This window comes from Centroberyx affinis, unplaced genomic scaffold, assembly GCF_046629955.1.
Source record: "Centroberyx affinis isolate AG114_WGS23_722 - 3 ecotype Tasmania unplaced genomic scaffold, CSIRO-AGI_Caff_v1 ptg001290l_1, whole genome shotgun sequence".
NCBI classification, from domain to species: Eukaryota; Metazoa; Chordata; class Actinopteri; order Beryciformes; family Berycidae; genus Centroberyx; species Centroberyx affinis.
Window position 1 is genome coordinate 39,776 of NW_027279796.1, and position 26,319 is coordinate 66,094.

At 40.0% G+C, this 26,319-nt stretch overlaps 6 protein-coding genes across 7 annotated transcripts; all 6 read left to right on the forward strand.

Annotated features, from left to right (window-relative positions):
* The first annotated feature begins 586 nt into the window (after positions 1 to 586).
* LOC139649073 (E3 ubiquitin-protein ligase TRIM21-like) lies at positions 587 to 3,354 on the forward strand. The gene is made up of 2 exons (XM_071525377.1): positions 587 to 787; positions 1,035 to 3,354. The coding sequence occupies exons 1-2, from the start codon at positions 690 to 692 to the stop codon at positions 2,689 to 2,691; spliced, it is 1,755 nt and encodes a 584-aa protein (XP_071381478.1). The 5' UTR covers positions 587 to 689; the 3' UTR covers positions 2,692 to 3,354.
* A 1,611-nt stretch (positions 3,355 to 4,965) lies between these two features.
* LOC139649077 (E3 ubiquitin-protein ligase TRIM21-like) lies at positions 4,966 to 7,274 on the forward strand. The gene is made up of 2 exons (XM_071525381.1): positions 4,966 to 5,088; positions 5,337 to 7,274. The coding sequence occupies exon 2, from the start codon at positions 5,353 to 5,355 to the stop codon at positions 6,664 to 6,666; it is 1,314 nt and encodes a 437-aa protein (XP_071381482.1). The 5' UTR covers positions 4,966 to 5,088; positions 5,337 to 5,352; the 3' UTR covers positions 6,667 to 7,274.
* A 559-nt stretch (positions 7,275 to 7,833) lies between these two features.
* Positions 7,834 to 10,165, forward strand: LOC139649078 (E3 ubiquitin-protein ligase TRIM21-like). The gene is made up of 2 exons (XM_071525383.1): positions 7,834 to 7,962; positions 8,211 to 10,165. Exon 2 carries the CDS (start codon positions 8,227 to 8,229, stop codon positions 9,538 to 9,540), a length of 1,314 nt encoding a protein of 437 aa, XP_071381484.1. The 5' UTR covers positions 7,834 to 7,962; positions 8,211 to 8,226; the 3' UTR covers positions 9,541 to 10,165.
* A 291-nt stretch (positions 10,166 to 10,456) lies between these two features.
* Positions 10,457 to 13,481, forward strand: LOC139649076 (E3 ubiquitin-protein ligase TRIM21-like). 2 transcript variants are annotated; one of them, XM_071525379.1, is made up of 2 exons: positions 10,457 to 10,809; positions 11,447 to 13,481. In XM_071525379.1, the coding sequence occupies exon 2, from the start codon at positions 11,463 to 11,465 to the stop codon at positions 12,783 to 12,785; it is 1,323 nt and encodes a 440-aa protein (XP_071381480.1). In that variant the 5' UTR covers positions 10,457 to 10,809; positions 11,447 to 11,462; the 3' UTR covers positions 12,786 to 13,481. The 2 variants fall into 2 exon arrangements, with proteins under 2 accessions (XP_071381480.1, XP_071381481.1); XM_071525380.1 differs by having other exon boundaries at positions 10,457 to 10,745.
* Positions 13,482 to 15,278: 1,797 nt separating this feature from the next.
* On the forward strand, positions 15,279 to 19,160 carry LOC139649075 (E3 ubiquitin-protein ligase TRIM21-like). Its single transcript, XM_071525378.1, has 2 exons — positions 15,279 to 15,610; positions 16,829 to 19,160. The coding sequence occupies exon 2, from the start codon at positions 16,845 to 16,847 to the stop codon at positions 18,483 to 18,485; it is 1,641 nt and encodes a 546-aa protein (XP_071381479.1). The 5' UTR covers positions 15,279 to 15,610; positions 16,829 to 16,844; the 3' UTR covers positions 18,486 to 19,160.
* A 2,213-nt stretch (positions 19,161 to 21,373) lies between these two features.
* On the forward strand, positions 21,374 to 24,136 carry LOC139649072 (E3 ubiquitin-protein ligase TRIM39-like). Its single transcript, XM_071525376.1, has 2 exons — positions 21,374 to 21,478; positions 21,729 to 24,136. The coding sequence occupies exons 1-2, from the start codon at positions 21,471 to 21,473 to the stop codon at positions 23,377 to 23,379; spliced, it is 1,659 nt and encodes a 552-aa protein (XP_071381477.1). The 5' UTR covers positions 21,374 to 21,470; the 3' UTR covers positions 23,380 to 24,136.
* The last annotated feature ends 2,183 nt before the right edge of the window (positions 24,137 to 26,319 follow it).

A 26,319-nucleotide genomic window follows, 5' to 3' on the forward strand; every position in this document is an offset into this window, starting at 1 on the left:
GCCCAAATGAAATTCTGGTGTTGTTCATTGTTAATATTGATTTATTTGGTAGATTAACAGTGGATGAATAGCACCAAGAGCCAGACAGGATAGGAGGAGGAGATGAAAAAAGTGAGACATGGTGAAATTCAAAAAAGTAAGAAACAAACCTGGGACCATTAACAGACTATGTGGGCCATTTGCTGTTTTCAGAACTGGTTCTATTTAATATCAAAGCCTGAAGAATGTTTTTACTCTAAAGGTAATCAACAGATAAAGAACAGAAATTAACCATGTCTATTGATGATGAAACAGACAAGTCATGAGATTAGAAATGCAATCAGCTGTTCTCAGTCATTGTTGCCATAAACTGAAGACCTCCAATATGTCCGCCAGAGGGCAGCATCCATCAGCTGATAGACTTCCTGTCTCTTGCGGTCTGGCCAGGTGTCTATTGCTGTATGGACAGCTGCACAGGAAGAGTGCCGACAATACAGCAGACTGATACTGTGATGACAACTTGGAAATTCTCCTTTCCTTGCCACATTCCAGGGAGGTCAGAGGTGTCAATGTAATTATGATCAAGACTGACTGAGGCAACAAAACATTACCAGTTTAATTGCAGTAAGAGGCAGAGCAACACTGGAAAAAAAATGTGTTTCAACGTCACATCCTGAAGTGAAATTGAAAGTAACTCATGCAGCAACATCATGGCTGCAGACGAGAAAAGTCTCTCTCTCTCCTTAAAAAGAAAAATAAACCAAGATTCATCAGGCTTTTCTCAAAAATACCGCAGAGTCTCAGACAGGTGAGTACAGCAGATAATATTTACTGTTTAAACAGAGAGCAGTGACACATAACTGAGCTGTATCAGATAGGATGTTCCCCTGTTTTCATTTTGCACTAATACTTGTCAAATGAAGGTTTGGATGAAATGCAGTTTAACTATATAACTCAAAATTACTTTTAATTCCAACAATCTCACTTTGATATTTGTATATGTATAGTTAATAATTATATAATTATAATGTTGATATTTCACACTTTCACTTTAGGTCTCAGTGTGTAGATATGGCTGCTGCCAGCAGTTTCCTGTCTGAAGAGCAGTTTCTGTGCTCCATCTGTCTCGATGTGTTCACTGATCCAGTCACCATACCATGTGGACACAACTTCTGCAAAACCTGTATCACACAGCAGTGGGATATTAGTGGCCAGTGCCAGTGTCCCATGTGTAAAGAGCTTTTCAATACAAGACCTATGCTGCGGATCAATACTTTCATATCTGAGATGGCTGCTCAGTTCATAAAGTCGGCTCAGATTAAATCCAGCAGCTGCCCAGACCAACGATGTGCCAAAAGAGTAGTTCCCTGTGACGTCTGCACTGGGACCAAACTGAAGGCCCTGAAGTCCTGCCTGGTGTGTCTGGTCTCCTACTGTGAGACTCACCTGGAGCCTCATCAGAGAATCACAGGCCTGAAAGCACATAAGCTGATCGATCCTGTGGAGAACCTGGAGGGCAGGATGTGTAAGAAGCATGATGGACTGCTCCAGCTGTTCTGCAAGACTGACCAGATGTGTGTATGTCTGCACTGCACTGTTTTAGACCACAAGCTACATGATATTGTTCCTCTGGAAGAAGAATATGAAGGAAAGAAGGCTGAGCTGGGGAAGACAGAGGCTGAAATTCAGCAGATGATCCAGGAGAGAAACCTGAAGATTCAGGAGATCAAACACTCAGTAGAGCTCAGCAAGGAAGATGCAGACAGAGAGATAGCAGACAGTGTGCAGGTCTTCACTGCTCTGATGCAGTCTGTGGAGAGAGGCCAGGCTGAGCTCATTGAGACGATCGAAGAGAAGCAGAAAACAACAGAGAAACAGGCTGAAGGCTTCATCAAAGAGCTGGAAGAGGAAATCTCTGAGCTGATGAAGAGAACCACTGAGATGAAGCAGCTCTCACGTACTGAAGATCACCTCCACCTCCTCCAAAGCTTCCCATCCCTGAACACTCCTCCACACACCAAGGACTGGACAGAGGTCAGTGTCCATCGCTCATCATATGAGGGGACTGTGAGGAGAGCTGTGGCTCAGCTGGAGGAGACACTCAGGAAAGAGATGGAGAAGCTGCTTGAGGCTGAGCTGAAGGGGGTCCAGCAGTATGCAGTGGATGTGACTCTGGATCCTCATACAGCACATCCCTATCTCATCCTGTCTGATGATGGAAAACAAGTAAATTGTGGTGATGTAGAGAAGAATCTCCCAGAAAACCCAGAGAGATTTTCTCCTCGTACCTCTGTTTTAGGAAAGCAGAGCTTCTCTTCAGGAAGATTTTACTATGAGGTTCAGGTTAAAGGGAAGACTGACTGGGATTTAGGAGTGGCCAGTGGGTCGATCAACAGGAAGGGACAAATCACATTGAACCCAAAGAATGGCTACTGGACCATATGGTTGAGGAATGGAAATGAGTATGAAGCTTCTGCTGGCCCTGATGTCCCCCTCTCTCTGAAAACGAAGCCTCAGAGGGTGGGGGTGTTTGTGGATTATGAGGAAGGTCTGGTCTCCTTTTATGACGTAGGTGCTGCAGCTCTTATCTACTCCTATACTGGCTGCACCTTCACTGAGAAACTCTTCCCATACTTCTGTCCCTGTATTAATGGTGGTGGTAAAAACTCCACCCCTCTGATCATCTCTCCTGTCAGTCACACAAATTATTAGGTTTTCTCAGAGAAGATTCACTGTCATGAAGGATAACAAATTTACATATTCAGTGGTACTTCATGTTTTTCTTCAGGTAACTGTTTCTGTAACACAGATTCATCTAATCATTTGATTTTCTGAAATATGATTCATTGATATTTCAGATAACAACTTTAAATATTCAATGGTAATTGTAAAAGAATTTCAATAAAACATAAAAAACATTTTGTGATGACTTCAGACTTGTCTTAAGCACAATTGAACATCAATATGTTATTTCAATGGAGCTCTCCACTGAGAGAGGAATTAGACAAACAGTCGGTGAAAAAGTCCTGTAACTACAAATGTTTTGAGTCTCTTTACCTTTCTTCTTCTTGGCAAAATGAATGTCTTATTATAAAATAACTGTTTGTTAAAGTTAAATACAGTAAATGTTGAACTCCAGATTCTGATTAATATGTTTAATGCTCTGTTTTCTTTTATGCATCCTATTATAACTTACTGCTGCAACAGATGAATTTCCCCTCACGGATCATTAAAGTTTAATCCAATCCAATTGAATAGCTCTGCAAAATAATGTCATATTGGAAATCAGAAGCATTTGTTAAAATCATTGAAAGATGTTTAGGTGATAAATTAAAAATGTGTTAAAATTGTCAGATCATTGTACATATGTTATGTTGACACAATTACTGAAGATCAGTTTGTGAATAAAGGAATTCTTGAATCAAATTTTGTCACATTTTTTCAATACAAACAACGGAACACCCTTGTATGGTTACATGACTGTTATTTACCTGCATGCTTCAATTATTTAACATTTGACTATTATCAAAGCTTGAAAAATGAAAAATATCTGTCGCTGCTTTTTCCCAATCCACCAGCCTTTTATCGCCATCCAAGGAGGACAACCTACACCAACAACGTAAGGTAACCCACCCAACACCTGACGCCCATCCAATGTTCCATTTTGGGCGATCTGAGGTCAGTCAGTCAGAACCCGTATTGTGCTTTAAATAGCCATCTTAACTCTGCGTTTAAAGTTGGACTGATCCTGGCTGTTAAAGGAATAGTTCACCCAAAAATGAAAATTCTGTCATCATCTACTCACCCTCATGCCAAATGAAACACAGGTGAAGTTTGTTAGTCCATATAACACACAGGGAGGTTGCCAGCACAACTTGGTGGCAGCCTTCTTCAAAACAACTGAAGTCAATGGGGACCAGTTCTTTAGAGGTCCAAAACAAAAACAGCCAAACAATCACACTGTGAATAGAAAGACCTATACACTGTAAAGTTTCTGAATAAAACACCGACACAACTGAGTAATAACGTTAACTTCTTTAGTGAACTTAATCAACTCTAGTGGCTTCCATACATGTTGCTTTTCCCGCTGCTGCAGCTATCACACCGGGCTCTCATAATCTGTCCAACCTATTTCCTTTAAACACACTACCACCGAACCAATGAGAGCCTCCATACCCCAACAACAAAACTAAGAGCGCCCCCCCGTGGACAAAATAAAACACTATCAAATTACAACATAAACACATCATATGCCGTAAGCCATAAACATTACATACACCATTATTAGTTGCAAATCAGTCAGCTGTAGTTAAGATTTGTACTAAATTATGGTGTAAATATAGGTGTTTTTGGAACTGTTTTTACTACCTCTTGACGCCTGGTTCACATAGGACGAATAGTGGCCAAGTACAACGATTTCGTGCGTGAGTCACAGTTGGGTTGTTCACACAAGAAGCATATTTCTCCGCGCCGGCCAGCAGCTCTCCTGCTCTACAGGAGGAGAAAACCCTGTGAAAACAGGCTGTAGGTTACTTACATTGTGCTCCAATAGCCACCAAAGCTTCATCTGTTCACTGCTGACAACTCACTGTACTTTTCTACATCAGGGATGAATTTTATATCTTCCATCTTCTTAATTTCTCCCTTTCGTCACAAACTCCCCATATCAAAGCAGACACGTTTATTTGTTTGTTTTCTCAGCAAGAGTTGTGACTTGTGATCAGGCAATAATTAGTAATTAATAGGTAATATTTCTATTTTCCGTGCATCTATTTTCTATGTTGGTAAAACTTGTTTTTTTTCCCCCAAACGAGGATGCCGAAACACCGTTCAATTAAACCAATTTAATCCCTGAAAATAGGTGTCAATGCAATCATGTCCAAAACTGACCGAGCCAACAAAACCAGTTTACCTGTAATAAGAGGCGGAGCAACACTGGAAAAAAAAGGAGTGTTTCAACGTCACATTCCTGAAGTGCAAATTGAAAGTAACTCAGAGCGACAACACTGCTACCAACAAGAAAAGTCTCTGTCTTTCTTTCAAAGGTAAAATATACCTAGGGTTATCAGGCCTTTCTCAACAATACAGCAGGGTCTTGGACGTACACAGGTGAGTACAGCAGATAATATTTAGTGTTTAAAGAGAGAGCAGTGACACATAATTGAGCTGTATCCAGATAGAATCTTCCCTTGTTTTCATTTTGCACTGATACTTGTCCAATGAAGGTTTCAACAAAGTGCAGCTTAACTAACTCAAACAAATTGCTAATATTCCAATAGTCTAACTTTGATATTTTTGTTTATGAATATTCAATAATTATGTATTTACACTGCTGACATTTTACACTTTCACTTCAGGTCTCAGTGTCTAGAGATGTCTGCTGCCAGCAGTCTCCTATCTGAAGAGCACTTTCTATGCCCCATTTGTCTGGATGTGTTCACTGATCCAGTCTCCACACCATGTGGACACAACTTCTGCAAAAACTGTATCACACAGCACTGGGATATTAATGCCCCGTGCCAGTGTCCCATGTGTAAAGAGCTTTTCAATGCAAGACCTAAGCTGCGGGTCAATACCTTCATATCTGAGATGGCTGCTCAGTTCACAAAGTCAACTCAGTTGAAAGCCAGTAGTAAGACAGAGGCTGAAATTCGGACAGAAATCCAGCAGATGATCCAGGAGAGACAACTGAAGATTCAGGAGATCAAACACTCAGTAGAGCTCAGCAAGGAAGATGCAGACAGAGAGATAGCAGACAGTGTGCGGGTCTTCACTGCTCTGATGCAGTCTGTGGAGAGAGGCCTGTCTGAGCTCATTGAGACGATCGAAGAGAAGCAGAAAACAACAGAGAAACAGGCTGAAGGCTTCATCAAAGAGTTGGAACAGGAAATCTCTGAGCTGATGAAGAGAACCGCTGAGGTGGAGCAGCTCTCACACACTGAAGACCACCTCCACCTCCTCCAAAGCTTCCCATCCCTGAACACTCCTCCACACACCAAGGACTGGACAGAGGTCAGTGTCCATCGCTCATCATATGAGGGGACTGTGAGGAGAGCTGTGGCTCAGCTGGAGGAGACACTCAGGAAAGAGATGGAGAAGCTACTGGAGGCTGAGCTGAAGAGGGTCCAGCAGTATGCAGTGGATGTGACTCTCGATCCTGATACAGCAAATCCCTATCTCATCCTGTCTGATGATGGGAAACAAGTCAATTGTGGTGAAGTACAGAAGAATCTCCCAGACAATCCAGAGAGATTTTCTCATTGTCCCTCTGTCTTAGGAAAGCAGAGCTTCTCTTCAGGAAGATTTTACTACGAGGTTCAGGTTAAAGGGAAGTCTAAGTGGGATTTAGGAGTGGCCAGAGTGTCGATCAACAGGAAGGGACAAATCACACTGAGCCCCGAGAATGGCGACTGGTCTATATGGTTGAGGAATGGAAATGAGTACAAAGCTCTTGCTGACCCTCGTGTGCTCCTCTCTCTGAAAACGAAGCCTCAGAAGGTGGGGGTGTTTGTGGATTATGAGGAGGGTCTGGTCTCCTTTTATGACATAGATGCTGCAGCTCTTATCTACTCCTATACTGGCTGCACCTTCACCGAGAAACTCTACCCATACTTTGGTCCCTGTATTAATCATGGTGGTAAAAACTCTGCCCCTCTGATCATCTCTCCTGTCAATCACACAGATTAGACGAATCATTAGGTTTTCTCAGAGAAGATTCACTGTCATTAAGGATAACAAATTTACATATTCAGTGGTACTTTATGTTTTTCTTCAGGTAACTGTTATAGCCATTCTAATGTTGAAGAATTGTAATAAAACAACAGAAAAAACACTTCACACACTTGTTTTAAGCACATTTGAAGAATAATTTGTTCTTTCAATGGAGCTCTCCACTGAGAGAAAAATTTGACAAACTCCCTGTCGGTGAAAAAATTTCAGTAACCACCAATGTCTCTTGTCTCTACCTTTCTTCATATTGGCAAAATGATTTAGTTTTATCATAAAAAAAAATGTTAGTTAAAGAAACGTTAAACTCCAGATTCTGGTTAATATGTTAAATGCTGTATTTTTCTTTATATCCTGTTTTTCTTGTATGGTATTACTACTTGTTGCATCAAACACAAGGATCATGAAAACTTCCAATTTTCCAGTTTCATTGTAACATGTCCAGGTGATGAACTAAAAAGGTGATTAATGTCAGAGCATTGTACATATACTGACCATTATAATTCTACACAATTACTATTGAGCATTTTATTGGAAAACAAATAATTCTGCAATCTACAGTATGTTTCTCACATTAAAATAATTTACTAAATTAATAAAAGCCAATGGAAAGAGCTTGTATGGTTACATGACTGTTATTTTCCTGCATACTTAAATTATTTAACGTTTGATATCAAAGCTTGAAAAATATTTCTCCTCTTAAGGTAATCAAAAGATAGAGAACAGAAATTAGCCATGTCTATTCCATACTGATGAAATGGCCAAGTCATAAGATTAGAAATGAAATTAGCTATTTTCAGTCATTGTTGCCATGAGCTGTGGACCTCCAATATGGCCGCCAGAGGGCAGCATCCATCAGCTGATCGAGTTCCTCTTTCAGGCTGATCGGGTGTATGTTGCTGTACAAACAGCTGATCAGGAACAGTGACAACAATACAGCAGACTAATACAGTGATGACGATTGGAAAATTCTCTTTTCCTTGCCACCTTCCAGGGAGGTCAGAGGTGTCAATGTAATCATGCTCAAGACTGACTGAGGAAACAAAGCATTACCTGTTTACCTGTAATAAGAGGTGGAGCAACACTGGAAAAAAAGGAGTGTCGCAACATCACATTCCTGAAGTTAAAATCTAAAGTAACTCAGAGCGACAACGCTGCTACAGACGAGAAAAGTCTCTTTCTTTCTTTCAAAGGTAAAATATACCTAGGGTTATCAGTCCTTTCTCAACAATACAGCAGAGTCTTGGACGTACACAGGTGAGTACAGCAGATAATATTTAGTGTTTAAAGAGAGAGCAGTGACACATAATTGAGCTGTATCCAGATAGAATCTTCTCTTGTTTTCATTTTGCACTGATACTTGTCCAGTGAAGGTTTCAATGAAGTGCAGCTTAACTAACTCAGACGAATTGCTAATATTCCAATAGTCTAACTTTGATATTTTTGTTTATGAATATTCAATAATTATGTATTTACACTGCTGACATTTTACACTTTCACTTCAGGTCTCAGTGTCTAGAGATGTCTGCTGCCAGCAGTCTCCTATCTGAAGAGCACTTTCTATGCCCCATTTGTCTGGATGTGTTCACTGATCCAGTCACCACACCATGTGGACACAACTTCTGCAAAAACTGTATCACACAGTACTGGGATATTAATGCCCCGTGCCAGTGTCCCATGTGTAAAGAGGTTTTCAATGCAAGACCTAAGCTGCGGGTCAATACTTTCATATCTGAGATGGCTGCTCAGTTCAGAAAGTCAACTCAGTTGAAAGCCAGTAGTAAGACAGAGGCTGAAATTCGGACAGAAATCCAGCAGATGATCCAGGAGAGACAACTGAAGATTCAGGAGATCAAACACTCAGTAGAGCTCAGCAAGGAAGATGCAGACAGAGAGATAGCAGACAGTGTGCTTGTCTTCACTGCTCTGATGCAGTCTGTGGAGAGAGGCCTGTCTGAGCTCATTGAGACGATGGAAGAGAAGCAGAAAACAACAGAGAAACAGGCTGAAGGCTTCATCAAAGAGTTGGAACAGGAAATCTCTGAGCTGATGAAGAGAACCGCTGAGGTGGAGCAGCTCTCACACACTGAAGACCACCTCCACCTCCTCCAAAGCTTCCCATCCCTGAACACTCCTCCACACACCAAGGACTGGACAGAGGTCAGTGTCCATCGCTCATCATATGAGGGGACTGTGAGGAGAGCTGTGGCTCAGCTGGAGGAGACACTCAGGAAAGAGATGGAGAAGCTGCTTGAGGCTGAGCTGAAGAGGGTCCAGCAGTATGCAGTGGATGTGACTCTGGATCCTGATACAGCATATCCCTATCTCATCCTGTCTGATGATGGGAAACAAGTAAAATATGGTAATGTAAAGAAGAAACTACCCAACAACACAGAGAGATTTTCTTCTTGTGCCTGTGTTTTAGGAACGCAGAGCTTCTCTTCAGGAAGATTTTACTACGAGGTTCAGGTTAAAGGGAAGACTAAGTGGGATTTAGGAGTGGCCAGAGGGTTGATCAACAGGAAGGGAGAAATCACACTGAGCCCCGAGAATGGCTACTGGACCATATGGTTGAGGAAAGGAAATGAGTACAAAGCTCTTGCTGCCCCCCGTGTCCTCCTCTCCCTGAAAACAAGGCCTCAGAAGGTGGGGGTGTTTGTGGATTATGAGGAGGGTCTGGTCTCCTTTTATGACGTAGATGCTGCAGCTCTTATCTACTCCTATACTGGCTGCACCTTCACCGAGAAACTCTTCCCATACTTTGGTCCCTGTATTAATCATGGTGGTAAAAACTCCGCCCCTCTGATCATCTCTCCTGTCAATCACACAGATTAGACGAATCATTAGGTTTTCTCAGAGAACCCAACAAATTTACATATTCAGTGGTACTTTATGTTTTTCTTCAGGTAACTGTTATAGCCATTCTAATGTTGAAGAATTGTAATAAAACAACAGAAAAAACACTTCACACACTTGTTTTAAGCACATTTGAAGATGAATTTGTTCTTTCAATGGAGCTCTCCACTGAGAGAAGAATTTGACAAACTCCCTGTCGGTGAAAAAATTTCAGTAACCACCAATGTCTCTTGTCTCTACCTTTCTTCGTCTTGGCAAACTTATTTAGTTTTATCATGAAAAAAAATGTTAGTTAAAGAAACGTTAAACTCCAGATTCTGGTTAATATGTTAAATGCTGTATTTTTCTTTATATCCTGTTTTTCTTGTATGGTATTACTACTTGTTGCATCAAACACAAGGATCATAAAAACTTCCAATTTTCCAGTTTCATTGTAACATGTCCAGGTGATGAACTAAAAAGGTGATTAATGTCAGAGCATTGTACATATACTGACCATTATAATTCTACACAATTACTAGTGAGCATTTTATTGGAAAACAAATAATTCTGCAATCTACAGTATGTTTCTCACATTAAAAGAATTTACAAAATTAATAAAAGCCAATGGGAAGAGCTTGTATGGTTACATGACTGTTATTTTCCTGCATGCTGAAATTATTTAACGTTTGATATCAAAGCTTGAAAACTATTTTTCCTCTTAAGGTAATCAAAAGATAGTGAACAGAAATTAGCCATGTCTATTCCATACTGACGAAATGGCCAAGTCATAAGATTAGAAATGAAATTAGCTATTTTCAGTCATTGTTGCCATGAGCTGTGGACCTCCAATATGGCCGCCAGAGGGCAGCATCCATCAGCTGATCGAGTTCCTCTTTCAGGCTGATCGGGTGTGTGTTGCTGTACAAACAGCTGATCAGGAACAGTGACAACAATACAGCAGACTAATACAGTGATGACGATTGGAAAATTCTCTTTTCCTTGCCACCTCCCAGGGAGGTCAGAGGTGTCAATGTAATCATGCTCAAGACTGACTGAGGAAACAAAGCATTACCAGTAATAAGAGGTGGAGCAACACTGGAAAAGAAGGAGTTTCAACATCACAGTCCTGAAGTTAAAATCGGAAGTAACTCAGAGCGACAACGCTGCTACAGACGAGAAAGGTCTCTTTCTTTCTTTCAAAGGTAAAATATACCTAGGGTTATCAGTCCTTTCTCAACGATACAGCAGAGTCTTACACGTACACAGGTGAGTACAGCAGATAATATTTAGTGTTTAGAGCGAGCGCAGTGACACATCCCACTGAGCAATTTTACGTTGGTTAGACGTTTAAAACACGTCTAAATGGCCCATAGCCGTCTAGGCTAAATTAAGTTTAAATGGGGTTGAAAAGTGAAAGTTTATTAGATGTCTATACATAGACAAAATTATCCTGACCTAGGCTATATGAGAGCTACGCATAGACGCAATGTTGAAATTACTTCTTGTGCTCAGATAATTATCTTGTAGGCTAGTCTACAGGACTTCTCTGGTGCATATTTTTGGTATGTACAGATGTTTATTCATTGTAATAATGTATTTACTGTTTGGTCTAAAATAGGTCTATACATAGCCGTAATGATCCTGGGCTATATGAGAGCTAAAGCATGGACGTGACGTTGAAATCACGTCTTTTGCTCAGTGGGATAATTGAGCTGTATCCAGATAGAATCTTCCCTTGTTTTCATTTTGCACTGATACTTGTCCAATGAAGGTTTCAACAAAGTGCAGCTTAACTAACTCAAACAAATTGCTAATATTCCAATAGTCTAACTTTGATATCTTTGTATATGAATATTCAATAATTATGTATTTACACTGCTGACATTTTACACTTTCACTTCAGGTCTCAGTGTCTAGAGATGTCTGCTGCCAGCAGTCTCCTATCTGAAGAGCAGTTTCTATGCCCTATTTGTCTGGATGTGTTCACTGATCCAGTCACCATACCATGTGGACACAACTTCTGCAAAAACTGTATCACACAGCACTGGGATATTAATGCCCCGTGCCAGTGTCCCATGTGTAAAGACCTTTTCAAGACAAGACCTAAGCTGCGGGTCAATACTTTCATATCTGAGATGGCTGCTCAGTTCAGAAAGTCAGCTCAGATGAAAGCCAGCAGCATCCAGAGACAGAGTAAGACAGAGGCTGAAATTCGGAAAGAAATTCAGCAGATGATCCGGGAGAGACAATTGAAGATTCAGAAGATACAACACTCAGTAGAGCTCAGCAAGGAAGATGCAGACAGAGAGATAGCAGACAGTGTGCGGGTCTTCACTGCTCTGATGCAGTCTGTGGAGAGAGGCCAGGCTGAGCTCATTGAGACGATCGAAGAGAAGCAGAAAACAGAGAAACAGGCTGAAGGCTTCATCAAAGAGCTGGAACAGGAAATCTCTGAGCTGATGAAGAGAACCGCTGGGGTGGAGCAGCTCTCACACACTGAAGACCACCTCCACCTCCTCCAAAGCTTCCCATCCCTGAACACTCCTCCACACACCAAGGACTGGACAGAGGTCAGTGCCCATCGCTCATTATATGAGGGGACTGTGAGGAGAGCTGTGGCTCAGCTGGAGGAGACACTCAGGAAAGAGATGGAGAAGCTGCTTGAGGCTGAGCTGAAGAGGGTCCAGCAGTATGCAGTGGATGTGACTCTGGATCCTCATACAGCATATCCCTATCTCATCCTGTCTGATGATGGGAAACAAGTAAAATATGGTAAGAAGAAGAAACTCCCCAACAACACAGAGAGATTTTCTTCTTGTGCCTGTGTCTTAGGAAAGCAGAGCTTCTCTTCAGGAAGATTTTACTACGAGGTTCAGGTTAAAGGGAAGTCTAAGTGGGATTTAGGAGTGGTCAGAGGGTCGATCAACAGGAAGGGACAAATCAGAGCAAGCCCAAAGAATGGCGACTGGACTATATGGTTGAGGAATGGAAATGAGTACAAAGCTCTTGCTGACCCTCGTGTCCTCCTCTCTCTGAAAACAAGGCCTCAGAAGGTGGGGGTGTTTGTGGATTATGAGGAGGGTCTGGTCTCCTTTTATGACGTAGATGCTGCAGCTCTTATCTACTCCTTTACTGGCTGCACCTTCACTGAGAAACTCTACCCATTCTTCAGTCCCTGTAATAACGATGATGGTAAAAACTCCGCACCTCTGACCATCTCTCCTGTCAATCTCACAGATTAGACTAATCATTAGATTTTCTCAGAGAGGATTCCCCATCATTTAAGATAACAAATTTACACATACGTTGTTTTTTTCAGGTAACTGTTATAGCCATTCTAATGTTGAAGAATTGTAATCAAGCAACAGAAAAAACACTTCACAGACTTGTCTTAAGCACATTTGAAGATGAATTTGTTCTTTCAGTGGAGAAGAATTAGACCAACTCCCTGTCTAAGAAACAAGCGCAGTAAATACTACTGTCTCTTATCTCTTTACCTTTCTTTTTTTGTGGCAAAATGATTTACTTCTATCATGAAAAAAACAATGTTAGTTAAAATTAAGGAAATGTTAAACTCCAGATTTTGGTATGATAAATTATATATTTTATTTTATTATTTATTTATATTATATATTTTTTTAAATATATTTTTTTATGTATTTTTCTTTATATCCTATTTTTCTCTTATATATGGTATTACTACTTGTTGCAGCAAACACAGGGATCATTAAAACTTCTAATCAAAACCCATCATTATTGCAGGAATATGAAAACTACCAATTTGTCCAGGTGATAAACTAAAAACGTGATGACTGTCAGAGCATTGTACAGATACTGAGCATTGTAATTCTACACAATTACTAAAGAGTAGTATATGAAAAATTCTGCAATCTACAGTACGTTTCTCATGTTACAAGAATTTATTGAAATAAAAGCCAATGGAAAAGACTCTGTATGGTTGCAAGACTATTATTTTCCTGAATGCTTAAATGATTTAACGTTTGGCTAATATCAAGCTTGAAAAATGTTTTACTCTAAAGGTAATCACCAGATAGAGAACAGAAATGAACCATGTCTATTCCACACTGATGAAACAGACAAGTCATAAGATTAGAAATGCTATCAGCTGTTCTCAGTCATTGTTGCCATGAGCTGTGGACCTCCAATATGGCCGCCAGAGGGCAGCATCCATCAGCTGAAAGCCCTCTATAGAATATGATAGCCTGATCCTCACAGAAATGTCCTCTGTCAGCAGTCTACTGTTGAGAGAGCAGATCCTCTCTTCTTTCTGTCTGGACTCACTGTAATGATTAAGATTTAAGGTTCATCAGACCTTTGTCAAAAATACAACAGTTTTAGACGTACACAGGTGAGTACAGCAGATAGTATTTACTGTGTTTAAACAGAGGGAAGTGACACATAGTTGAGCTGTATCTATGGCTATCTATGGCTATATAATTCAAAATGAATGGCTATTATTCCAATAATCTAATTTTAATTTTTTTGTATACAAATATTCAAGAATTATGTATTTACACTGCTGACAGTGTAAATAGAAAAAAATCCACACATAGTATGTTTCTCTGAAGACCTTAACAACCAGAGGTGAAAGGCAAAAAGTTATGTGACTTATCTATCTAGAAAAGCTAAAGTGAGATGTTATCAACAGATTATTGAAGCTGATGATGTTAGCAGTGTCAGCACAGCAGAGCAACAGCAACAGGTATGAGGATGCCAAAGTAAAAGGATGGAGGTAGTGGAAAAGAGGGAGTGCTATGATATCAAAATGAATTAATAATGTTTTCATATAACTGGCTTATTTGTCATTTTGTGCAATGAAGCCTATGAATTCAGTTATTTTACAAAAAAAAAATAAAAAAAATGAAGCCTTTGCAGACACCTCTCCTGCCTTTATAGCATCTCTTATGAATTTGGTTCTAGCATTGAGAATCAAGCATCACAGTATAAACCAAATGTTTAAAATATATATATATACGTAAAATTGCAGGAAATGGGTCATTACCAAACAAAAATATCTATGGTTAGGTCCCCCAGAGATGTCACATGTTCAGATTTTCAGTTTTTAAATACTATTTTTCTGTTTTTTTCTCCACTACTGATATCCATAGGTTCCCATCAGTACAATTAGTCAGAGAACCATGTGCATACTGTAGGTTATAGATCAGAGTCATATTTATATGTAAAGAGTATTTATACAGTATTTATGTGTAGGTTAGGTGTTAGGTTATGTGTGCCTATACTAATTTGTAGGCATACTGCCTCGTTGTATACCTCTTGAGAAGTAAGAGAGAAAATAGACACATTTCCTAATTTCATTTAATATTTCCTGTTGTGTATGAGAGAGAGAGAGAGAGAGAGAGAGAGTGAGAGAGATTTAATGTGCGATAGTGTGAAGAAGGTGAAGAAGATGGACGATATAAAGTTAATCATCAAAGTGTAAAGGTACAGGGAGCTGTATGGCCGTCAGCATTGCTTCTACACAGACAGCATCATAAAAGATGAGGAGCATTGCCCGGCTGCGACTCGCGCTGCGCGTCCGTTCTGGAGGTGAGGAAAGGCGGGGGCGAGCCTGTGTGACCGAGCGCGCGCTGCCGGCCGCCTGCCATACGGAAGCAAAATTGTTTTGAAAATGTTTTCGGCATGGTGGTTCATGTCGTGGTCTTATCGTGACGGACCGCCATGGTAGAATAGAGGAAAGACTGGCAGGCAGTAGAGGAAAATGGATGGTCACATTACGTTATATTTCTGTGTGTTGGTAAAAACGAGGGTGCGGTGTGAACTGTTCCGGCTCAATTAAATCCCAGAAGTGTGAATGTAATCATGTCTAACAAAACATGCAACAAAACATTACCAACTGGCAGGAAGAGGCGGAGCAACACTGGAGAGACAGGAGTGTTACAACGTTGCAGTCCTGAAGTGAAACTAAAAGTAACTCAGAGTGACAACACTGCTGCAGACGAGAAGCGTCTTTCTTTCTCTCGAAAGAAAAATAAAACAAGGTTCATCAGGCCTTTCTCAAAAGTACAGCAGTCTTAGAAGTACAAAGGTGAGTGCAGCATATAATATTTAGGCTACTGTTTAAACAGAGAGCAGTGACACATAATTGAGCTGTATCCAGATGGTAGGAGAGAGCAGGGCACTTTTTACTCATTGGTGTATTTCTCAGTAGTGCCTTACTACTGAGATACATATATGTTGCTAGCTAGATTAAGGTCGTCTCTAAAAAAATGACATTTTTACATTTTTAATAATTTAATGGAAGAAAAAGTTATTACTGATGAAATACCACTTGACAACTTGTAACAGCTTACCCCATGTCAGGGCATGTTGTCACACATGACGGGGTAGACAGGTATGCTGCGTTTGTGCACAAAATTCCATTTCCTCTTAAGTATATATACAATAATAACATGAAAAACATACTTTTGTATTGAAAACAACATACTTCATCTCAGAAATCGTCACCCACCACGCACCAGGTAAAAAAAAAAGAAAAAAAAGTGACTCACCTATTCTGGGATGCTCAGACAAACATAAATTCTGATGCAATTTCTAACAGTATATTAATGTACATGTAATATATACACATTTAATTTGATGTTTTATTATGTAAAACGGCTTCTTAGTCACATAAACAAAAACAGCAATAATAGTAATCTGCCTCTGTGGTTGTAGGCGAGTCTGGTCCAGCAGAGAGACCACTTGCTACACAAGCCAAAGGTTTGTGGGTGCAAGTACCAAAATCTTATTTATTCAGAAAATAATTCATGTAAATCTATTCCTAACCAAAAAAACTGTGTAACTGTGTATGTGGATAACGAATCAATGTGACAACATGCCCCAACCAGGCTTTCCTGACAGACTTTTCTTTATTTTTACTATTTTCCACATTTTAGAATAATAGTAAAGACATCAAAACTATGAAATGGAACAAATGGAATTATGCAGCGACGAAAACAGTGTTAAACAAATCAAAACTATCTTATATTTTAGATTCTTTAAAGTAGCCGCCCTTTGCCTTGATGGAATGGCAAAGGGTTTGGAAATAAATGAATGCATAGGCATCAACTTCACTATTTATATTCGTCTAAGAAACAAATTTCAAGCATTTAAGCATCAGCCTTTAGATTAAAAAGTTAATGAAAAACATAGTACATTCAATCAGATGTGTCCAAACTTTTGACTGGTAGTGTATGTAACTATATAACTCAAAACTACGTTTACTAATATTCATATAATCTTATTTTTGATATTTTCACTTAAGGTCACAGTGTCTAGAAATGTCTGCTGCCAGAAGTCTCCTATCTGAAGAGCAGTTTCTGTGTTCCATCTGTCTGGATGTGTTCACTGATCCAGTCACCATACCATGTGGACACAACTTCTGCAAGAACTGTATCACACAGCACTGGGATATTAGTGTCCAGTGCCAGTGTCCCATGTGTAAAAAGTCTTTTAACACAAGACCTGAGCTGCATGTCAATACTTTCATATCTGAGATAGCTGCTCAGTTCAGAAAGTCAGCTCAAAAGAAAGCCAGCAGCTGCCCAGACCAACGATGTGCAAAACCAGGAGAAGTTCCCTGTGACGTCTGCACTGGGACCAAACTGAAGGCCCTGAAGTCCTGCCTGGTGTGTCTGGCCTCCTACTGTGAGACTCACCTGGAGCCTCATCAGATAATCAAAAGCATGAAAACACATACGCTGATCAATCCTGTGGAGAACCTGGAAGGCAGGATGTGTAAAGAGCATGATGGACCGCTCCAGCTGTTCTGTAAGACTGACCAGATGTGTGTATGTGTGCACTGCACTGTGTTAGACCACAAGTTTCATGACATTGTTGCTCTAAAAGAAGGATATGAAGGAAAGAAGGCTGAGCTGGGGAATACAGAGGCTGAAATTCAGCAGATGATCCAGGAGAGACAACTGAAGATTCAGGAGATCAAACACTCAGTAGAGCTCAGCAAGGAAGATGCAGACAGAGAGATAGCAGACAGTGTGCGGGTCTTCACTGCTCTGATGCAGTCTGTGGAGAGAGGCCAGGCTGAGCTCATTGACATAATCGAAGAGAAGCAGAAAACAACAGAGAAAAAAGCTGAAGGCTTCATCAAAGAGTTGGAACATGAAATCTCTGAGCTGATGAAGAGAACCGCTGAGGTGGAGCAGCTCTCACGCACTGAAGACCACCTCCACCTCCTCCAAAGCTTCCCATCCCTGAACACTCCTCCACACACCAAGGACTGGACAGAGGTCAGTGTCCATCGCTCATCATATGAGGGGACTGTGAGGAGAGCTGTGGCTCAGCTGGAGGAGACACTCAGTAAAGAGATGGAGAAGCTGCTGGAGGCTGAGCTGAAGAGAGTCCAGCAGTATGCAGTGGATGTGACACTCGATCCTGATACAGCAAATCCCCATCTCATCCTGTCTGATGATAAAAAACAGGTCAATCATGGTGATGTAAAGAAGAATCTTCCAGCTAATCCAGAGAGATTTTGTCATTGTGCCAATGTTTTAGGAAAGGAGAGCTTCTCTTCAGGAAAATTTTACTATGAGGTTCAGGTGAAAGGGAAGACTGGCTGGGATTTAGGAGTGGCCAGAGTGTCGATCAACAGGAAGGGAAAAATCACACTGAGCCCCAAGAATGGCTACTGGACTATATGGTTGAGGAAAGGAAATGAATACAAAGCTATTGCTGGCCCTTCTGTTCTCCTCTCTCTGAAAACAAGGCCTCAGAAGGTGGGGGTGTTTGTGGATTATGAGGAGGGTCTGGTCTCCTTTTATGATGTAGATGCTGCAGCTCTTATCTACTCCTATACTGGCTGCACCTTCACTGAGAAACTCTACCCATACTTCAGTCCCTGTAATAATGATGGTGGTAAAAACCCCGCCCCTCTGATCATCTCTCCTATCAATCACACAGATTAGACTAATCATTTGATTTTCTCAGAGATTCACCATCATTTAAGATAACAAATTTATACATGTTTCCTTTTTTTCCACGTAACTGTTATAGCCATTCTAATGTTTAAGAATTGTAATCAAACAACAGAAAAAACACTTCACAGACTTGTTTTAAGCACATTTGAAGAATAATTTGTTCTTTCAATGGAGCTCTCCACTGAGAGAAGAATTAGACCAACTCCCTGTCTGTGAAAAAATCCCAGTAACTACTACTGTTTCATGTCTCTTTACCTTTCTTCTACTTGGCAAAATGATTTAATTTTATCATGAAAATACTATGTTAAAGTTGAAGAAAGGTTAAACTCCAGATTCTGTTTAACATAATTAAAACTGTATTTTTATTTACATCCTGTTTTTCTTTTGCATATATTATTACTACTTCCAGAAACCATAGGGATCATCAAAACGTCATCTAATATAAACACTATTGCAGGAGTGTGAAAACTTTACCAATTTTCCAATTTCATTGTAACATGTCCAGGTGATGAACTAAAAAGGTGATTACTGTCACAGCATTGTACAGATACTGAGTGTTGTAATTCTACACAATTACTAATGAGCGGTTTATGAAAAAGGGAGAATTCTGCGATCTACATTATGTTTCTTACATTAAAATTTCTGAAATAAATAAAAGCCAATGGAAAGAACTTGTATGGTTGCATGTCTGTTATTTTCCTGCATGCTTAAATTATTTAATGTTTGATTGATATCAAAGTTTGAATAATGTTTTTACTCTAAAGGTAATGAACAGAGAGAACAGAAATGAACCATGTCTATTCCAAACTGATGAAACAAACAACTCATCAGATTCAAAATGCAATCAGCTGTTCTCCGTCATTGTTGCCATGAGCGGTGGATCTCCAATATGGCCACCAGAGGGCAGCAAGCTACATCACGTTACCTTTTACATCCTATACAAAGCTGACGTAAACATCTTTGTAGTTGAATGGACACCCCGACTCATGTTAAAAACAGCTCCACTTTATTTATTTTACTGTAAAACATTTCAGAAATAAAGTGTGTTGGCACTCAGACAAAGAAAACACACCATTCTCATATTGTTTCTCTTGAATATTACACATAAAGAAGCTTACATGAACAGGTTGCTGGCACTACGTACATGAATATCACCTCTAGAATTCATGTTTTAATCAGAAGTGCATTTCAAAGCTATTTAACATAAATGAACTCCTTAACTCAAGTCTTTTGTCTAGGTGTACAGTACATGCATGTATGTGTAATCTACATCGTGCCCGCTCTCAGAAACATTCAGGAGTGTTCTTCCTTGGACTCTTCTCCAATATTTCCATTACTAACATTACCATTAGTGCCAGATCTGGTTCCATTGGTGACGTTGTTAGAGCCCGGTGCTGGGCACGCTGCAGCCTGTAGGACAGCCAGCCAGCACTGTTTGAGCTCCGGGCCGTCGCAGGAGAAGGTGTGGGTGGATATGGACTGGTTTAGACAGAAACAGGCCCGGCCCTGGAGCTCCAGAGCCACCAGAGGGGAATCCTCCACACTGTAGCCCAGCAGAGGTATGCTGCACAGGGCCTTCACATCCTGGAGATGTGGAGGGAAGGGGGGAGGGGAGCAGGTTGGTTTCATTAGTTAAAACTGCACTTGGCATGTTTTTCAATTTAAAAACTACACCTGTTTTATGAGCCTAAGTAAGCAAGTGAAGAAGAAGGAAGAAGAGCGTCCCATCCCCACTAATTGATATGCTGTATTCACTCTATTTTCCCAAATTAAATTCTGGTGTTCGTTGTTAATTTTGATTTATTCTGTAGATTCACCGCGGATGAATGGTGCCAAGAGTCAGACAGGATAGGAGGAAGAGATGAAAAAAGTGAGAAGACATGGTGAAATTAATGAGAGGGAACTTGAAGAGTTTGAAAAAAATAAGAATCAAAGCTGGGACCGTTAACAGACTATGTGGGCCATTTACTGTTTTCAGAGCTGGTGTGCCAAGAAAGACGTAGCCCTTGATTTTAAAACAGGAGCCTAATTAAAGAAAAGCGACACCAGATTCTCCTGTCATTTTTATGCTACAGTGAAGAATGGGAAAGATGAACCCTGTGGTTTCAGCAGCTATGTTTGCTCATGTGCTGGGTACAGATGAATAGGTACATCACCGACCCACCACTTAGCCGATCCTGGTGTCTACTGAAGGATGTCGAGTTTACTTCCAACAACATTTTCGTTGGAGTCGTTCAAACACTTTGTCGAGAAATATGAGACAGATCATCACACCATCAACCTATAACTGCAATCTACAGTATGTCTCTCACATTCATTTCTCACAGAATTTATGGAAATAAATAAAAGCTAATTGAAAAAGCTTGACTGGTTACATTAATGCTGTTTTCCTGCATACTTAAATTATTTAATATCAAAGCCTGAAGAATGTTTTTACTCTAAAGGTAATCAACAGATAGAGAACAGAAATTAACCATGTCTACTGATGATGAAACAGAAAAAGTCACAAGATTAGAAATGCAGTCGGCTGTTTTCAGTCATTGTTGCCATAAGCTGAAGACCTCCAATATGGCCGCCAGAGGGCAGCATCCATCAGCTGAGTTCCTGTCTGTCTGGCCAGGTGTCTCTTGCTGTATGAACAGCTGCACAGGAAGAGTGACAACAATACAGCGACTGATACTGTGATGACAATTGGGAAATTCTCTTCTCCTTGCCACGTTCCAGGGAGGTCAGAGGTGTCAGTGTAATCATGCTCAAGGCTGACGGAGGCAACAAAACATTACCAGTTTAACTGCAGTAAGAGGCAGAGCAACACTGGAAAGAAAGGAGTGTTTCAACGTCACATCCTGAAGTGAAATCGAAAGTAACTCAGACCAACAGCCTGGCTGCAGACGAGAAAAGTCTTTCTCTCTCAAAAGAAAAATAAACCAAGATTCATCAGGCTTTTCTCAAAAATACAGCAGCGTCTCAGACATGCACAGGTGAGTACAGCAGATAATATTTACTGTTTAAACAGAGAGCAGTGACACATAATTGAGCTGTATCAGATAGGATGTTTCCCTGTTTTTATTTTGCACTGATACTTGTCAAATGAAGTTTTCAATGAAGTGCAGTTTAACTATATAACTCAAAATGACTTTTGCTGATATTCTAACAATCTCACTTTGATACTCATAGGAATAATTAATAATCATATAATTATAATGTTGATATTTCACACTTTCACTTTAGGTCTCAGTGTCTAGAGATGTCTGCTGCCAGCAGTCTCCTATCTGAAGAGCAGTTTCTGTGCTCCATCTGTCTGGATGTGTTCACTGATCCAGTCACCATACCATGTGGACACAACTTCTGCAAAAACTGTATCACACAGCACTGGGATATTAGTGTCCAGTGCCAGTGTCCCATTTGTAAAGAGCTTTTCAATACAAGACCTGAGCTGCGGATCAATACTTTCATATCTGAGATGGCTGCTCAGTTCAGAAAGTCAGCTCAGATGAAAGCCAGCAGCTGCCCAGACCAACGATGTGCCAAACCAGGAGAAGTTCCCTGTGACGTCTGCACTGGGACCAAACTGAAGGCCCTAAAGTCCTGCCTGGTGTGTCTGGTCTCCTACTGTGAGACTCACCTGGAGCCTCATCAGAGAATCAAAACCTTTAAAAGACATAAGCTGATTGATCCTGAGGAGAACCTGGAAGGCAGAATGTGTAAAGAGCATGATGGACCGCTCCAGCTGTTCTGTAAGACTGACCAGATGTGTGTGTGTCTGCTCTGCACTGAGTCAGACCACATGTCACATCACTTTGTTCCTCTGAAAGAAGAATATGAAGGAAAGAAGGCTGAGCTTGGGAAGACAGAGGCTGAAATTCAGCAGACAATCCAGGAGAGACAACTGAAGATTCAGGAGATCAAACACTCAGTAGAGCTCAGCAAGGAAGATGCAGACAGAGAGATAGCAGACAGTGTGCGGGTCTTCACTGCTCTGATGCAGTCTGTGGAGAGAGGCCAGGCTGAGCTCATTGAGACGATTGAAGAGAAGCAGAAAACAACAGAGAAACAGGCTGAAGGCTTCATCAAAGAGTTGGAACAGGAAATCTCTGAGCTGATGAAGAGAACCACTGAGATTAAGCAGCTCTCACGCACTGAAGACCAACTCCACCTCCTCCAAAGCTTCCCATCCCTGAACACTCCTCCACACACCAAGGACTGGACAGAGGTCAGTGTTCACTCATCATATGAGGGGACTGTGAGGAGAGCTGTGGCTCAGCTGGAGGAGACACTCAGGAAAGAGATGGAGAAGCTGCTTGAGGCTGAGCTGAAGAGGGTCCAGCAGTATGCAGTGGATGTGACTCTGGATCCTGATACAGCATATCCCTTTCTCATCCTGTCTGATGATGGGAAACAAGTAAAATATGGTAAGAAGAAGAATCTTCCAGACAAACCAGAGAGATTTTCTTCTTGTAGTTGTGTTTTAGGAAAGCAGAGCTTCTCTTCAGGACAATTTTACTACGAGGTTCAGGTTAAAGGGAAGACTGACTGGGATTTAGGAGTGGCCAGAGGGTCGATCAACAGGAAGGGAGAAATCACACTGAGTCCAGAGGATGGCTACTGGACTATATGGTTGAGGAATGGAAATGAGTACATAGCTCTTGCTAACACTTCTGTCGTCCTCTCTCTGAAAACAAAGCCTCAGAAGGTGGGGGTGTTTGTGGATTATGAGGAGGGTCTGGTCTCCTTTTATGACATAGATGCTGCAGCTCTTATCTACTCCTATACTGGCTGCACCTTCACTGAGAAACTCTACCCATACTTCAGTCCCGAAAGCAATGATGGTGGTAAAAACTCCGCCCCTCTTATCATCTCTCCTGTCAATCACAAAGATTAGACTAATCATTAGTTTTTCTCAGAGAGGATTAACAAATTTACATACACTTTGTTTTTCTTTAGGTAGCTCTTATAGCTAACATTGAAGAATTGTAATAAAACAACACTTGCCAGACGTGTCTTAAGCACATTTGAAGATTTTTTCTTTCAATGGAGCTCTCTACTGAGAAATGCATTAGTCAAACTCACAAAATCCCAGTAACTAATGTGTCTTCTCTCCTTACCTTCCTTCTTCATGGCAAAATAATTTAGTGTCATCATGAAAAAACTGTTAGAGTTGAAGAAAACGTTAAACTCCCGATTCTGGTTAATATGGTAAATTCTGTATTTTTCTTTATATCCTGTTTTTGTTTTTTGTATGGTATTACTACTTGTTGCAGCAAACACAGGGATCATTAAAACTTAATCTAATGCAATCAACATTGCAAGAATATGAAAACTACCAATTTTCCAATTTCATTGTAACATGTTTTTTTTATGTGATATACTAAAAAGGTGATTACTATAATAGCATTGTACAGATACAGAATATTGTAATTCTACACAATTTCTAAAGAGCAATTTATGATAATCACTAGGGTCATTTTCTCATGACTTCTGCACGTGTGCTAGTATGCTAAACACACTCACATTTTGAGTGTTATATGAAACTGGGAAAGTTTAATGGACTCCAGTTTAATAGCTCTGCTATAGAATTTAAAACTTGTCAAAAATAATATTTAAAAGGAGTTTAAAATGTGTGTTTATAAACAAATTAGCTACTGATTATTGCTATTGATTGTTATTGCTTTTTGAAAAATAAATATTTTTCTAAACTTTTCCAACATTGTGTTTAAAAAATTGTTTATTATTGCATGTATGTATGACTTGCATTACCAAAATGTAAATGTATTTTGAAGTAGGTCTGCAAGTAGGTGTGGTTGAAAACTACCCAGATTGAGTTGCTTTCAACCCTGCAGTTTTTAGGGTGCAATAACACTTTATATCTTTATGAAACGTCCAAATTCTACCACTGTACTTGAGGTCAGGGAAAACACTCTGACACTGTCATAAGACCATTTGACAGTGTAATAACAATTTATGAAACGTTCTATATATATATATATATATATATATATATATATATATATATATATATATATATATATATATATATATATATATATATATATATATATATATATATATATATATATATATATATATATATATATATATATGTGTGTGTGTGTGTGTGTGTGTGTGTGTGTGTGTGTGTGTGTATATATACACACACACACACATATATATATATATATATATTCATTATTATTGCTTGCTTATTTAATAAAGCAAAAGAAAAAGAAAAATAATTCTGGGTATATCCATTTTTGTAACTTTAAAAAAGAGTTTTGACATCAAAACCAATGTTATCAAGTCAGAAATGACAGGAATATGATTCAGACTCATAATACATTTAATATAAATACACTTTAAAATACACTGTTGATGGTCATATTTGCACCACAGGAGTATACTGTATTTGATGATGAGCCTACCAATGTCTTTACTGTTGTTGTTGATTAATACATGTGTACTGATGATTAGATGTCTAGTAAATATTTGGGCTGCCCAGATAGACAGACGGACAGAAATACACATACCACTACTACACAAGGGCACTGCTGGTCTCCAGCACAGCTATGGTCATATAGTCAGTGTTTAAATAGACTACTCTATACCTGAATTGCCTATATATATATTTTTTTTTCTCCACTACTTGTTTCCATAATTTCCAATCAGTGCAATTAGTCAGAGAACCTCATTTATCTACTACTTTATAGGCCTATTCAGCCCTTTACATCTTGAGAATGAAGATAAAAAGAGGAACAAAGGAAAATAGACCTAATCCCTAATTTCTACAATTTTTTTAAAATATTTCTTTTAGAATATCGTGTTGGTTGAGAGAGAGAGAGAGAGAGAGAGAGAGAAGAGAGAGAGAGAGAGAGAGAGAGAGAGAGAGAGAGAGAGAGAGAGAGAGAGAGAGAGAGAGAGAGAGAGAGAGAGAGAGAGAGAGAGAGAGAGAGAGAGAGAGAGAGAGAGAGAGTGAGTGAGAGTGTAAAGTTAATCAGGGAAGTGTAAAGAGTAGAGGGAGCTGCATGACCGTCAGCATTGCTTCTACACAGCATTATAAAAGATAAGGAGCACCGCCTGGCCGCGATTCGCGCTGCGCGTCCGTTCTGGAGGTGAGGCCTGTGTGGCCGACAGCGCGCTCCCGGCCGCCTTCCGCACAAAAGTTAAATTATTTTGAAAATGTTGTTTGGCATGGCGGGTCATGCCATGATCTTACCGTGACGGATCGCCATGATAGAATAGAGGAACGACAGTACAGGAAGATGGATGGTCACATTAGGTTATATTTCTTTATGTTTGTAAAAAAAAACGAGAGTCCCGTGTGAACTGTTCAGGCTCAATCAAATCCCTGGTTAGACGTGTCAATGTAATCATATCCAGTTTAACCAGTTTAACTACAGTAAGAGGCGGAGCAACACTGGAGAGACTGTTTCAACGTCACATTCCTGAAGTGAAACTTAAAATAACTCAGAGCAACAGCACTACTGCAGACGAGAAAAGTCTCCGTCTTTCTTTCGGAACAAAAAATAATCTAGGTTCATCAGGCCATTCTTCTTTCTTTTCAAAACTACAGCAGTCACAGGTGAGTACAGCAGATGATATTTACTAGTTAGTTATAGTTACAGTTAATTTAAACTGATAGCAGTGTCTGAGTTGTATCCAGATTGGATGTTCCTGTTTTCATTTTGCACTGATACTTGTACCTATAATAAATATAATAATACCTATAAATGAAGGTTTCAGTGAAGTTTAATTTGACTAACTCAAATGAAAAATAATTCTGTATTTACAATGATGACATTTCACACTCTCCCTTCAGGTCTCAGTG